Source organism: Natrix helvetica (genome assembly GCF_964273705.1).
Source record: "Natrix helvetica genome assembly, chromosome: 2".
Lineage (NCBI taxonomy): Eukaryota > Metazoa > Chordata > Lepidosauria > Squamata > Natricidae > Natrix > Natrix helvetica.
Window position 1 is genome coordinate 271245435 of NC_138552.1, and position 15737 is coordinate 271261171.

General features: G+C 40.7%; 1 protein-coding gene across 3 annotated transcripts; it reads left to right on the forward strand.

Annotated features, from left to right (window-relative positions):
* On the forward strand, positions 1-11208 carry MPV17 (mitochondrial inner membrane protein MPV17). Of its 3 annotated transcripts, none has more exons than XM_081940053.1 (8): positions 2-184; positions 1418-1507; positions 6483-6598; positions 6816-6908; positions 7372-7467; positions 10412-10444; positions 10723-10775; positions 10899-11208. In XM_081940053.1, the coding sequence occupies exons 2-8, from the start codon at positions 1435-1437 to the stop codon at positions 10966-10968; spliced, it is 534 nt and encodes a 177-aa protein (XP_081796179.1). In that variant the 5' UTR covers positions 2-184; positions 1418-1434; the 3' UTR covers positions 10969-11208. The 3 variants fall into 3 exon arrangements, with proteins under 3 accessions (XP_081796181.1, XP_081796179.1, XP_081796180.1); XM_081940054.1 differs by lacking the exon at positions 2-184 and adding an exon at positions 709-830; XM_081940055.1 differs by lacking the exon at positions 1418-1507 and having other exon boundaries at positions 1-184.
* The last annotated feature ends 4529 nt before the right edge of the window (positions 11209-15737 follow it).

Here is a 15737-nt window from a genome sequence, read left to right on the forward strand (position 1 = left end):
TTGGGTTGCGAGGCGTGTATATTCTTCCATCCGCCCCTTTGTTTCTTTCTACCAATAGGCGCTTCAGGAACGCTGTACGTCATCTCTTGTTGCCTTGAGGTCGGTGGAGCCACGTGCCTGCCCGCACAGGAGTTATTCAAATATATCCGGCGTCTGGGCGGCCTCCGGCGGCTGATTTTACGAGGTGCGGGCGAGGGTGGTGGAAGTTTTCCTTTGCGTAGCCGTCGGTGGGGTTTGTAGTCTGCCTTGTGAGGGGTTAACTTTCTCAGAGGCGTCATGAAACTGGAAGGGAAATTGGAAGAGGCACATAAAAAAGCATCCTAGCTGGCATGTTGGCCGGTGAAATGTATTAAAATAAAAATGACGTAAAATTCTTTCTTTCTTTCTTTCTTTCTTTCTTTCTTTCTTTCTTTCTTTCTTTCTTTCTTTCTTTCTTTCTTTCTTTCTTTCTTTCTTTCTTTCTTTCTTTCTTCTTTCTTTCTTCTTTCTTTCTTTCTTTCTCTCTTTCTCTCTTTCTCTCTTTCTCTCTCTCTCTCTCCCTCCCTCCCTCCCCTTCCTTTCCTTTCCTTTCCTTTTTTTTTAAAAAAGCCTGTTTGTCGGGTCCTTGGTGCTTTCGGGGTTTGCTTATTTTTTTGCCGACGATTCACTACCAACTAGATATCTGATTGAAACGTCGGCAAGAAAAAAAAACAAGCTCCGAGAGCACCAAGGACCCCAAAAGTTCTACTCTAATCTACAAATAAATCTCTTTTATTGGTAAAGCCTGTTTGACAGCCTGCAAAAGGCAGAGCTGAATTACTGAGGCAAACGGATGGAGCATCAGTGACAAGGTCGGTCAGATGTTGCATATCTCATAATGGTCTTTTTCCATGGTAATTTATTTTCTAATAAATTATTCCCAGGAAAATACACATACCATCAACACGCTTCCTGAGAACAAGAATAACACTTTCTTTTTATGTATGCAGGCATGATAATTGTGCTGTTAAACACATTTAATGTTTGGAAAGTGCAGAGAATCAGAATATTTGAACTAGTGTTATTAGATAAATGTAAACTGCCCAGCATGGCGTTACAGACATAAGAGAAGTATTTCATAGAATCCTAGAGTTGGAAGGAGCCATTTGAGAACAAATGTCATACTCAGTGATGAATCCAGAGTGAAGCTGTTTGGCTTCTGCTTGGGTCCTGTGTCAGTGGTTGTGCTCATTAGTTCCACTGTCATTTTTACTGCTTCAGCAATATGAAGTAAAATATGCAGAAAGAAAAGAGGCAACTTTTTACAGGCCATTACTGTATTTTGATCATCTAATATTTCTTCACTGCAGTACTATAGAGAATGGTACTGCTTCTAAACATAATCCACTGTTGGTCAGAACTTGTGCTCCAATGTCTTTTTCACTTCTCTGTACTATAGAAGCTGTGTTAGGTGACATGGCAACCTTTTGGAGAGTCTACCAGAGATTGATGGTCCAGCACCCCTGGAAGATGCAAATCATCACAGCTGGTAAGAGGAGCTAAGGCACATTAGCCCGGGGAAAGGAATAGGACGCTTCCCTACTTCTCTGGCTGCTTGTTGTCTTCCTTTGTTCCTCTGGTTGTTCATTATGCTGGTTGATTACAGCCACTTCCTTTTGTGGTAGTTCTCATAGCAAGAATCTAACATACATAAATGTGCCTCCAATGTATCAACTGAAAAGTTTGTATACTTCTGTCTTCTAGAGAGTGGCAGCAGCATAAACAACATTTTTGTTAGTTTCTACATTTATATTCCATTTCGGAATGTCTTCCTTACTAAATAAGTTACATAAGACACATAATGTCTGTGGAGATTTTCAGTCATTCAGGTCATGGTTGTCCCATGTCTATCCAAGAAGCGAAACGTCTTCAAGGAAAAAAACGAAGTCCAGTTGCCTTTTGAAAAAAGCACCTTTAGGATGAGTCACATAAATGATTTAACATTTGCTAAAATGAAAATCAGCCAATCATAATACAATAAAACAGCAACTGGTATGTATTTAACCATTACATCAATAAATGGATCACAAATATAATAGATACATAAAATCCTTATAATTGTAAAAAATAAAATGAACACTTTTCAAAATTCATCTAATAACACTACTGCAAAATATAGAAGAGACTCGCAAATTATGAAGAGCCAGGAAAAAGACATTGCTATTGCAAAAATCTAAATGGTTTTTCCTCAGCCTTTTCTAAGGATGGGATCTCACTTCAGTGCTTATTCAGAGTTTAAAGACTGACAGGGTATGAAACTTGGAAATTAGGATCTTGAATTTGAGGATTTTCTAATTATTACATTGATTTTCTGCCACTCCTCTGAGGGTTCATTCTGTTACTACTACTTCAGCCATTTGCTAAAGTAAAAGTATAATTTTTAAGTTTATTCTACAATTTTGAAACTAAGTTAATCCAAGAGGAATTGACTGTGGCTTCCGAAAGACTGATGTTAAGATTTTGCTGATTGTATCTGAGAACGTACTTAATCTGGTCATTTACTGTAAATGCTAGCAGCTTTTTGTAAACAGCATGGAAGGCTTGGTTAGTTTTAACACTCTTTTTTTTCTTCTTTCGTATGCTGTGCTTTATAGGCTCATCATTCCTTAGTTTATGGTTGCGTGTATTGTATGGACACAGAAAATGAAAATTGCTGAATCATTAGGATTTGTCTCCTGAAGGAGTTTCTGATGCCTTTTGTTCAGGCCACATTTTATAGTACATTGCATAAATTGCTTTGACCTATGTCAAGGATAATGTTCTTCATATTCCTCTTGCAAAATCCCTCACTACTAGCACAAAAATGGAACTGAGAGAAATATCTCCATTATGGATAATTTTTCAGAAACTTTCATAATTCAGCATCTAAAGACTAAGTTTAAAGTTCACAAGGGACACAGTGGCTAAGACGCTGAGCTTGTCAATCAGAAAGGTGGGCAGTTCGGCGGTTCGAATCCCTAATGCCGCATAACAGAGTGAGCTCCCATTATTTGTCCCAGCTTCTGCCAACCTAGCAGTTTGAAAGCATTTAAAAATGTAAGTAGAAGAATAGGAACCACCTTTGGTGGGAAGGTAACAGTATTCCATGCGCCTTCGGCATTTAGTCATGCTGGCCACATGACCATGGAGACAGCGCTGGCTCATTGGCTTTGAAACGGTGATGAGCACTGCCCCCTAGAGTCAGGAACGACTAACACTTACGTGCAAGGGGAACCTTTACCTTTAAGCTTCTTGGATGAGAAGTGAAATGTTTTCAAAGAAAAAAAAAGAAAGTCCAGTTGCCCTTTGAAGAAAAGCACCTTTGGGACAGATATGGAGTTCCTTACGAAGCAGGGTCAGTTCTCAATACTAGTTTATTGCACTTGTTGGGTCCTCAGTGGCTACATACATGCAAACCTGATTAATGAATTAATCCATTTTCTGAGTTGTATAATTCACTAAACTAACCAGTGAACTGATTTCACACAGTATGCTAAGCAAAAACAACCAAGATTAATATTAACTAAAAAATAGCATTTTATAAAGCTATGTACTTGGTCTTTTCCTGATCTGATTAGTTTTGAATTTGCACTTTTAATTTACTACATTTAATTTCATTAAATTAGGTCTTTTCCTGATCTGATTAGCTTTGAATTTGCACATTTAATTTATTACATTTAATTTCATTAAATGTGAACATAGGCAGCCGTTGTAGATTTGCTTTTACTAAACAAGTTCTGGAACCATTGTGCTAATGCTTGTGTACTTGTTCCTGCATCTTTCCCCTCCCTAATTTTTCTTGCTGACAACTCCGTCCCAGGGCCATCCATCAGGTGTAATGGAATCTGCCTGTTTGTTGTAGGGGTGACTAGCGAGCAAAGTTGGCAGCCCCCCAAAGTTCCATGTAGGTGAAGTCATCGCCCAGAGAGTCGTCAATCTCTGCGATGTAGCTGGCATTGAGAGGGACTCATCCCATTACACTCAGCAGGCTTGCCAACTGCATCATTCAGGTGCCACCCCCACCTTGTATAGAGGAATGAATGAATGGATCAGGCATTTGCTTCCAGTAGCTGTGTATTTATCAATGAGTGAGTTAGAAACTGAGCCAGCGCTATGACGTTTCTGATACTTCAGCCAAAGAAAGTGGTTCCTATCTTTTTGGGAGGAATATCTCAACCAAGGAAATTTGTGCATCTGACCAAGAGAACCTTAAATACCAAGAGTTAGTCCTTCATGTGATCAGTATTTGAAAGACTGATCGTTAGTTTCCTAGGTAAAGATAAAAGTAAAGGTAAAGATTCCCCTTGCACATATGTGCCAGTCGTTCCTGACTCTAGGGGGCAGTGCTCATCTCTGTTTCAAAGCTGAAGAGCCAGTGCTGTCCGAAGACGTTCTTCGTGGTCATGTGGCTGGCATGACTAAACGCCAAAGGCGCACGGAATGCTGTTACCTTCCCACCAAAATGGTCTCTATTTTTCTACTTGCATTTTTAATGCTTTCAAACTGCTAGGTTGGCAGAAGCTGGGACAAGTAATGGGAGCTCACTCCGTTACGCGGCGCTAGGGATTCGAACTGCTGAACTGCCCACCTTTCTGATCGACAAGTTCAGCATCTTAGTCACTGAGCTATTGTGGTGTTGCTGGTTTCCTAGCAACAATCAAATTACTTTGCCTTCATTTTTTTTTTCACTCAACAATATATGGCTTCTTCCTGAACTTAACTCCACTTCCTCGTATGTTTCTACTGTGCAGGAGGAAACTTGCCCTGATTGTCTCGAATGGTTTCATAGACATATGCATGGTGTTACTTCCCTATGTGGTATAAATTGTGTGTGGTGTTACATCCTCTGGACAAGGCTTTTCTGAAGTATTACCCCTGTCAGGGAAAAAAAAATGCCCTGGGGAAATCTGAGATCAATGGACCGTGGCTGATTCCCTTCCGCATATCTTTTGAGATATTGAGAAAAGTAAAAGTCTTTAAGAATTCTAATTAATAAACAAACTTTTAATAATAAAATAATAAAAGTAAATGAAACAGAAAATAACTAATGGTTACATTTTGATAATGAAAGCTCCGTCAGCCAAAGTTGGCTGCCGAACAAAGAAGAGAAGAATTTGGAATGTGTAACGCGTGCGCAATAAATCACTTTCAGATAAGAACCTTTTTTGTTTTATGACCTGCGCAATAAAGCTTTCTTAGTTTAACTCTTGAGTGTCAGTTTAGGCAGTTCAGGCCTAGCAAACTTTTTAACATCGTGACAACCCCAGCACCTAACAATTTTTAACTGGGTTTGTTTTTCTGCAATGTGATGGCTCTCATTTAATGGAGTAACTGAAACAGATACATTCATCTGGAAAGCCAAGAAATCACTTTGTATTTTTGGCAGATTCCTGAAAGTCTGGAAAGTCATAGAGGAAACTGAGACAGCTTCTGTACAAGCGGTACTTACTCTAGCTGGATCTCCTCCTTTGCCCTTGACTCTTAGCACTTGCTGCACCTTTTCAGTCAGTTCCGAGGGATGGAGAGACAGCTCTTCCAGGCATTGTGGCTTATTTCTCTGCCAGCTGGCTGAGTCTTACCTAAGGAGGGAGGCTTGACGTCAAGAGTTGTTGGCAGAGACTTTTGGAAGTCAGTGGACCAAATGCTCTGCCCCCTTCCCCAGACTAGACTTCAGTTAAAAAAAAAAAAGACGTGATTTGGACTCATGCTGTCTGTTGTCTCAATTTCTGCAGTGGGTAGCTTCCCATATTCAGTCCTGGGTGTTAGCACGAGCCTTTTAATGTCTCTTAGGAAAATCAAAAGGAGAGTTGCTTTAATCAGATACTCTGGCACATTTTTTTGTGATAGGATCTCAAAACTCCGCCTGTCTACCACTCTCCAACTGTACAAACTGACCGTCAAAGAGGAATTGCTTGAGCTACTCATTCCCATTTCCTATTTAGGCACAAGAACTCGTATGTGTGTAGAAGACCTCAGTGCCTGGGACTTAGAAACATGGAGAGTAAAACATAGTTAGGAACTCACAAGAGTACTCTTAGGAATCTTCTGTTAGGATTCAGGTTAGAAAGTTGAAAGGTACTGGCAAATTCTGGTTTCCCCAAACAAGAAGCAACTAACTGAATTAGAGAACATGAAATGAGAAGACAGCAGAGATAATATAGATAAAGGAAAGGTCAGAGCCAATTTGGTGCAATGACCCAGTTTGGTGTAGAGAAGGCTCCAGGGCCAGTTGGGTGACTCTGGTCCAGTCACTTCTCGGCCCTAGGAAGGAGGCAATGATAAAACTATGTCCAAAATCTTGCCAAGAAAAATGCAGGAACTTGGCCAGGCGATGGCCAGGAGTCAACACTGATTCAAAGCATACACGCATGCGCACGCGCACAAACAAACATTAAAAATGAAATCAGATATTGGCTTAAGCTTTAAGGTTCTCTGGCATTCAGAAAAATTGATTGGATCAATATTGAATTAATGCTGTATTATAGGGACTCTCATGGGTGCTGGAGATGTGATTTCACAGCAGATGATTGAAAGAAGAGGGCTGTCTGGGCACAATGGCTGGCGAACCCTAAAAATGATGAGCATTGGTGTTTGCTTTGTGGTAAGTGAAAATTATGAGTGCTGAGAGGGAGGGGCACTCATTAGAGCTCAGTTGGAAAGATCTGCTCCAGCTGTTTTGATATATGTGCGATGACCAGATCTATTCCTTGAACCAATAAAGTTGATTCTTTTGAGACATATGCGAAACAGAAATCTCAGGATGGGAGCAGAAGCTGCCTCAATATTGTCTCTGACGGCTATCCATCAAACCTTTGTAGGGCCCAGTCGTTGGGAAATGGTACCAGGTCCTGGATCGTCTGGTGCTAGGCAACACCAGAGTGGCTGCACTCCAGAAGATGCTGCTCGATCAGGTTAGGGAAACCTTCATGAATTCAAGTGGTGGGAGGGGCGCACACAAGCATCCCTCCCAAAAATGGCTGCCTAACTGCTTGTCAATTCTTTTTCTGTAGGTTTTGAGAATCAAAAGAGCAAACCATGACTGAATTGCAATCTCTGCATTTTTGCAACTTACCTTTTGCAGAATTTCCCATCTTGCTTGATACGTCCATACATAGCTCCATCCCCCTACATTAGATTGTTGTTTACTAAATGCTGCACATCAAATATTTAAGCTGCAGGTTCTCAGCTATCATCATCATTTTGGGTCTGGTTTTGTTGTATTTGGTGGGGAAGACCAAGATCTACTGGAGCCCCGTGGTATCTATATCTTCTACCTTGAGATATCTTTTCCCTATTTCTTTTCTGTTTCATAGGACAAGTATACTTCACTTATCTCCTGAATCTCTCTTGTATTCCTATCTATATTTCACACAGGTTGGATTCGCACCCTGCTTCCTGGCCTGTTTTCTGACTCTGGTGGGAACACTCAACGGTCTATCCTTGAAACAGAACTGGATCAAGCTCAAGGAGGTAAGTTCCAAATTTAGCATCAGGATAGATGTGGCTACAGAGATTTCAAAGAAGCAGAAGAAGCATTGCTTACTGGGTTTAAAACCTTTGCCATTTCTTCAGCCAATTTTCCTTAAAGAAACAGCGCAATAACATGCATGTTTATCCATCACACTGTTCCACTGCAAATAGACAGCATTATACAAAGTGCAGGAAAAGAGTAAGAAGAAGTATGCAAAAGAAACTAAAGGCTGAAGGTAAGAGGAAAGAAAAGAAAATATACTATAATTAAATCTAACCTTATACAAGCATTCCTTATGCATTTATCTGTATCTATAAATACATTCCAGCCAAAGGGTTATCACACATCTTTATCTTATGCTAAATGTATTTAGTGAATAGTTTTACTTATTTATTTATTCATACATACATATTTATTTATCAAAGTTATTTGCCGCCCATCTCAAGTTCAAGGCATACATGCATACTTTGGCAAGACCTGACTCCAGGCCAACTCTGGCAGACTCACAATATAAGACACAACAAATGCTAACACAACAAAATAACTAGCAAAACAATATGGTAAAGGAATAAACAGAATGGCATAGCCAGACAACTTATTTATTTTTGTGCATGGTTTACTCACATCATATACTAGTCTTATGTATTTAGCAACCAACCATCTATGTTTTTGTGCAAAACATTCTCTAATTCAAGCCTATTTATTTTCTCTAACTCAACAAACCTACAGTAGGCATCTTTGTCACATTCATACATTTTTCAGTGACTCTGAAAAGCAAAAATGTGTTTTTCATAGTGTCCCTGTTGCAGAGCTAGTTTGCAATTCCACAATGTTGTCTCATTGTCACTTTTGATCAGGCTTCTGCCAAACAGTTTCCCAAGAACATGCAACAAACTCATCCTCCCTGTAGTTGTGTATTCACTTGACTGAATGAATTAATTGGCCATCCATGCAAATGATTCTTTGAAAGTCACACAAAGTCAAAGTAAAGAAAGCTGCTGCTCCTAAACTTGCTACAAGAGCAGGTAATCATTCTTGATCTGGAATATAGAAGAAATTCTCTAGGACAGCGTTGTTTCAAACATTGCAACTTTAAGCTGTGTGGATTTCGACTTCCAGAATTTCTCAGCTAGAAGTTGTCAAGTGTTTTTTTTTAAACTGCTCTGGGTCAATCTCCTTTTCAAAGACAGCACCCCCCAATGTTTTGCAGAGTAGTCGCAAACAGAAATGTAGCAAGAAGAGGAAACCTGGGCCATCAGATAGGCTTTTTTGCTCTCTCTCTCATAATATATGTAGTATTTTATTATCCCATGTCATTGAAGGGGGGAGATTTCAAATAGACAAAAGAAGCTACTAATGAACATAGAACATGATTAAATTGTGGAATTCAATTCATAGAAGAGCAAGCAATTTAATTTTCCTCTACAGCCATCAAATTGCTTTCTCTTTTATAAATTTCCAAATCGTTATTCGTCAATAGTGACATATTCATCTCTTCATGATCTTTATCCTCTCATTCTTAAAAGTTGTTCCATTATTATGCAGAAGCAGAAAGTTAGACAAATACTTTGGTTTTTATCAATGCTATGTTGAAAAGCTGCCTCAGATACAAGATTCTGTCTTTTGAACTATGCCAACTTCTGTCATACTCTTGAATGGCTTTTTTAATGTCTATTTTTGTTCTTTGGTTAGTGGTCCGCCGTATTCTGCAATGTGAGATGCCTGCCTGCCCCTCTGAGTCACACAGTGCAGGTTTGGTTAAGGGGCCACGCATCTCCAGCATGTTATGACGATGCCTTAGCAAGATGCTCTCTGTTTGCTCTTCCTTGTTCAGCAAAGAATTCTCATGTCTTATGTTTGCATGTACTATAATACTTTGTTTGCTAAGCAATGATGAGTCATAAGAATACATTGCCAAGAAGTTTGATGGAACCCATTCTTAGAGGGAAAGGACTGATTGAGAAAGACCATCTATAGAAATATTGACTCAAGGCAGGATCTAAAAGGAGAAATTACATTACCTCTCTTCTACTTTCCTGAATTCGCTCCCAATCACACAGGAATCTGTCTGAGATATTTTGGATGATGGTGGAAAAGTGATAGATAGAAATTCCAGCCATTGAAGATTGTGGACATGTGGGTGGGGTTTTGTTGTTGTTCTTGTGAACACATTTGCATGGATTAGTGATTATTTCTTCTAGACATTTACAGACCATTTCATTTTGTAAAATAATAGTTTTATACATAATCTGACAATGAAAAAAAAACCAGGAAAAAAAACCAATGTAATTTAAGCCACCAAACATCCCATGAAGGGGCATTACCTATTCTGGCCCAAAGACTGCGGTAGAATCAAGTTTTAAAGGCTTGTTTAAGTAAGGTTAAGGATGGAAACCATGTGAATATCAGGGTAAATGTTTTTCTTTTCCAGAGAGCAGGGACCAGGACAAGAGAAGGCATTTCTGGGTGCCATCAGATGACACAGTTTAATTGATGGGACCCAAAGTATGCTTTGTCAATATGTTGTATGAGTAAGGCCAGTAAATCCTTAAATCACGGGTAAAACAAACCCCAACTTAACGCAGTGTGTGAATGCAGTGTGTGAATTCAGGCAGTGAGAAACTGTTCAGAGAGGGCGATTTAGAGTTGACTTTAGGAAGAGCTATCGTCTGGCCTTAGAGCAGGGGTGTCCAAACTTGGGAACTTTAAGACTTGTGGACTTCAACTTCCAGAATTCCCCAGCCAGCTCTGCTGGCTGGGGAATTCTGGGAGTTGAAGTCCACAAGTCTTAAAGTTGCCAAGTTTGGACACCCCTGCCTTAGAGCCTCCAAAAACTCCTCCCCGTGATTTTTTCCCCCTCTTTTAGGACTGTCAGTTTAAGTCCCTCAAAGTTGGACACATACAACAACCCTACCTACTTTTCTCACCTCTGCTTTCTTGCAGGACTACCCTGACACTCTGATCACCAACTACTATGTGAGTGGCCTTCAGATACTATTGCTGGGACCTGTCAGCCTTCCTTTGAATATCCTTGCAGAGAGATTGTCTAGGCCTAGGCGGATTGGTGGAAGAAAGAACTTCCTCCATGTTTTCCAGACACCCTGTAGACTTGCTTGGCCATTCAGTTGTTCCAGCCCTGTTATGGTTGCTTCAGACGTCAGCTTCTCTTTTCCTATTGGGTGGGTGGGATAAAGCAGATTTGGTGGCTGCTTTTCATCAGACGCTTTTCCAATGGTGCTGTCTCTGTCTTTCAGATATGGCCAGCAGTTCAGCTTGCCAACTTCTACTTCACCCCCTTGAACTACAGGTATAAACTGCCTTTCTTGCCTATATTCCTTCTGACACTGCCTACATGCATATGCACCAACAGTCAAATCCATAATTGGCAATGTTGTTGTCCTTGACTTTTTTCTTCTTTTTCCATCTCCAGACTTCCTGTGGTCCAATGTGTTGCCCTTATCTGGAACAGTTATCTTTCCTGGAAAGCCAATAAACTATAACCTGGCATGGGAAGACAAGAGAACTATGCTTAATCCTATTAGAACACCTGCAGATTTTCTTTACTCTCTATTCTTCATGCAATGCAAACAGATGAATAACCCAGGATGCATACCATATGCCAACCACAAAGATACCCAATCAACCAGCGTGTGCAACTGCACAAAGACATGTTTGTGAAAAAGCCCGAAGTATTCCCTAAAAAGGAGAATTGAGCAAAATAAACCTCTGCTCTGCAAACTCTGCTATTAGCAGTTAAAGAATCAGACCAGCTATCACAGCTGCCTGGCAGAACTGAAGATACACTGTGTAGTAGTGGAACTCAGGAAATGCTGCAATCATCTCGGACTAGGAACTTGACTGTAGAGTGTTTGGTAGGGCCTTGTAGGAAAACTACTAATTTCTCTTGAGCTGTGTTTACTATTCTTTAGGAACATAAGAAGCTCTTTTATACCTGCAGGCCAGGATACACTTCTCATTTAACGACTGTCTTATACAGTAACCATTAGCAGTTATAACCATGATGAAAAAGCAACTTTGCAATCAGTCCTTGCATTTATGAACTTTGCAGGTCTATAAAGCAAAGGAAAGCTGAAGTAAGATTGTAACTACAATTGCAGTTTCACGGCCAACTGCTTTGCTTAATGATCATATCGCCAGTCCCGAGTGTGGGACCAAATGAGAACTATCTGTATTGAGCTTTTGGGTAGGTTCTTGTGTCATGTAACCCAATCTTCAATTAGTTTAGAAGTTAATGCATTATTTTAAGTTGATGAGAATTCAGTAACCAGACCAACATCCTGTGTAACTAAGCCATGGAATAAGACATTTGTTCCACTTTGCCTATTACTATAAATAATTACTGTAATGGCTTTTTAGTGTTTTAAGGCTACTTTTATACTCTTGCTTTGGCACATCAAGAACTACCGTATTTTTCAGAGTATAAGATGCACCTTTCTCCCTCAAAAAAAGAGGCTGAAAATCTGGGTGTGTCTTACACACTGAATACAGCATTTTTTGCCTCCCGAAACCCTGCCCCTTCACCAAAATGGCCTTAGGATTGCATTGCCTTAGGAGAGTGCAGAAACATTTTTTTTATTTGCCTCTTCAAAATCTTGGTGGGTCTTATACTCTGAAAAATACTGTAGGTCTGAGGACACCTGAATGCAAAGCATGGAATCTATTGCTGAACTCACTTTTGAAATATTGGGATGCTGGGGGTCCAACTGATACACAGCTAAGTTAATTTTTGGAAATAATTTGGAAAATTAATGGAGAGATCTATCATTTGCCATGATAACTAGAGGGTATCTCCATATATTGAACCAATCTCTTAGGAAGCTTCCAGTGTTGATTTATTTGTAGTAGATGTGTATGGCATCTACAGAGATCATGCAATCATCAATATACAAAATTAAAGTGTCAGCATGTGGTTTTTTTGTAATTTAACAGTTCTTTTAAGAACTCACTGACAAAATATTTTGAACACCAGATCCATATTTTGCAACTAAACGTAGAAGGCTTAAGTAGAAATAAATGTGAGTACCTAAGCCAGGGGTGTCCAAACTTGGGAACTTTAAGACTTGTGGACTTCAACTCCCAGAATTCCCCAGCCAGCCATGAAGTCCACAGGTCTTAAAGTTCCCAAGTTTGGACACCCCTGACCTAAGCAGACTGGCCATAGATAATAGGATAAATGTTATAACACTACAAGAGACTCGTTTACCTGACAAGGAACAGATTAAAGCTCAAGGGAAAAAATCCAGGGCCCGCAGTTGTAGCCAATATAATGTCCATTCTTGATGAGTATCATGTAAGAATGATTGATTCTAAGGAATCAAAGTGACTACTATGAAAAATAGGATGCTTAGTCCAAGCCAACTAGAATTAGTTTTTACACAGTAGGAATTCATATAGAATACATATATAGTGCAGTAGTTAAGGTTTTGGACTAGGATCAAGGAGACCCAATTCTAGTCTGCCATCAGCCATGGAAGCTCATGAAGTGATGTATAAATCAGTTACAAGCCAATTTACTGATCAGGTTTGTGGTTATGAGAGAAAAATAGGAGGGAATACTATATGCTATCATGAGCTTCTGTACAAAAAGTGATATATAAATCATATGAATAAAGAAATGTTTTCACTTTTGAACTTCAGTGAAGTCACATCTAATAAGCCCTGGGTATTGTTCCTCAAGAAGCAAAGAATGTTTGCAAGTTCCGGAGAGCCGAGTTACAAGGTCAAATTGGTGGATCTGCACTGATAGCATAATGACAATTGCACCCCTAATTATCCAGTGCGACAGATTCAAAACTAGTTCAGAATAAATTAATTTAATGTACTAATTGGTGTGGAAGTCACTATGCTGCTGACAACAGGCTTTTAAAGAGAATGTGACAAATGCATGGAGAAAACTATCTGGCGAAAGGCCATTCACTTTTCATTCTGATAGATTGGTATTTCTCAACCTCAGCAATTTCAAGATGGGTAGACATGAAGGCAGGGGATTCTGGGAGTTGAAGCCCACAGATTTTGAAGTGGCTGCAAATGAGAAACACTGATGGCTGTACAGGTAGTCCTCAACGACCACAATTGAGCCCAAAGTTTGTTAAGTGAGAAATTTGTTCACGACTGTTTTGCCACATTTGTTACGTGAATCCCTGCAGTTGTTCAATTAATAACATGGTTGCTAAGTGAATCTGGTTTCCCCCTTGACATCGCTTGCCAGAAGGTCGTCAAAAGGGATCCCATGACTCCTGGACACTGCAAGTATCATGAATATGAATCAGTTTTCAAGCACCCGGATGTAAATCACGTGACTATGGGGTTGCAAGAGTGAAAAAGGGTCATAAGTCACTTGTCCGTGATATAACTTTGAACAGTCACTAAATGAACTATCGTAGGTCGGGGACCACCTGTATTTGGGGGTAATGCCCACCTTGCCCTTTTACAAACTACTACATGCTGCTTGAACAGGCCAAAATTCCAGAGGGCCTGGAAATTACCCAACCCAGCACTGAGGAGACTTTGAAGCTCTGCTTTGCCTGGCCATGTTCTTGAATTTTAGTGAATGGCTCCCCCTCTGCTCCCATTACAACTCCTGGATGGAATAACCGGGCTCTTCTGCTTTAGCGTCCAGAAGAAAATAGCGCGCTTCTCACTTTTTTTATTTATTTATTTTGCGGCGGGGGGGGGGGTGTAAGTGACTGCCAGGCTACGCCGCCTTTCCAGAGCCGCTTTTACCCTCCGAGGATGAAGAGAAAGGCTGCTCAGCAGAGCCCCGTCTCTCCTCACAGAGCTGGAGTTTTAAGTCACGAGCGCGCTCTTTCTCCTCATGCCCGCTATTTACGCAGGCCCAGGGCACCGGACGCTCTCGGGAAAAGGGCTCGCTCGCTCGCTCGCTCGCTCGCTCTCCCGCGGTCGAGCCTCTCTGCAGGGTCGCCCCCGCCAGCCAATCATCGCAGCTTCCTCGCTTCGCGGCGGCGGACCTGGCCGGTGTTTGCCCAGAGGCTGGCATTCGCTAGCGGATGTTTGCCTTCCTATTGGGGCCAAGTAGCACGAGGAGATGAATGGGAAGCGGGGAGGGGAAAGTTAGAGAGAAGCCAATTCAGCTCGGATCGTCGGGGACCAAATCAGCCGTGTGTGTGCCCCAGCCAGTGGAAGAGAGCCCGAAATAATAACGGGGGGGGGAGGGGGGGTTGAAAAGAAAATGTACAGGAACCTGCCAGTTTCTATAGCAGGGCGGAGGCAATGGGTGCCTACTGTTGCAAGGCGGTCACATCCGAGAATTGGGTCGCTTATCATATTTAATACGAAGTGCTAAAGCTCAAGCCTAACAAAATATAATTGTTGTACATGCATAACCAATATCCAAACAAATGAACCATATTGTGGCTCAATTGTCTTAAGGCATAATGAACAGATTCCCACAATATGTCCAACCACAATTTTGTGCCCTTAAGGTGGTGTCAGCTCTTAGTGAGGTCAATAGGTTTTCTCTATGATATTCTGTCTCTAAGCTGATCCTTCAGCATTTCCAAAGGTACCCCCATCACTGAGTTCACCCACCTTGCTGTTTTTCATCCTCTTCTCTTTCCTCCCACCCTAATCCTCCCGCATTAGAGCCTTCTCAGAGAAGAAAACTAGATCTTCACATAAAACTAGATCTTCACATAAAACTAGATCTTCACATAAAGTCTCCACAGAAGGATAATTTGAGCTTCTGGACCTGCATCTAGATGGGGTCCTTGGTGCTCTCTGAGCTTGGTTGTTTTCTTGAAGACATTTCATTACCAAACCAAGTAATGTCATCAGTAGTAATAGACAGTGGGATTTACTCACATTTTATATACTAGGAGGTTGCCCTGTCAATGCTGGTGGAAGTTTGGTGATTCCTTGATTGGACTGTTGTTTACTGTTAGCTTGTTTGGATAAATTGTCCAACTCACCGGACAATTGTTCTTGCAATTCCAAATCCTGATCAAGAAATGTATGGTAGTTATAACCAGGAGGGCTTTTGTCTTTGATCTTCAATTGATGTGTCAAATGATATGTCAATTGTATCTGCCCCTAGATCAGGTGTCTCTGCTACTGATCATTTAGATCTTAGCACCTTCTGGTTAAATTACTGCAATGCATTTAAATGGGGCTGCCTTAGAAGAATATCCAGAAACAAAGTGGTTCAGAATGCAGTGGGTCAGATGTATGCACCACAATATGGCCATTTAACATGACTATTTTGTGCACTGCGTTATCTCTTAATAAGCTT

What these genes read in the sequence shown, in the direction of transcription:
- MPV17 (XM_081940053.1), top strand. Translation starts at nt 1,435, where the DNA reads ATGGCAACCTTTTGGAGAGTCTACCAGAGATTGATGGTCCAGCACCCC. An exon ending in GATGCAAATCATCACAGCTG is followed by an intron (nt 1,508 to 6,482) that starts GTAAGAGGAGCT and finishes GCTGTATTATAG; the next exon opens with GGACTCTCATGGGTGCTGGA. An exon ending in GCATTGGTGTTTGCTTTGTG is followed by an intron (nt 6,599 to 6,815) that starts GTAAGTGAAAAT and finishes AAACCTTTGTAG; the next exon opens with GGCCCAGTCGTTGGGAAATG.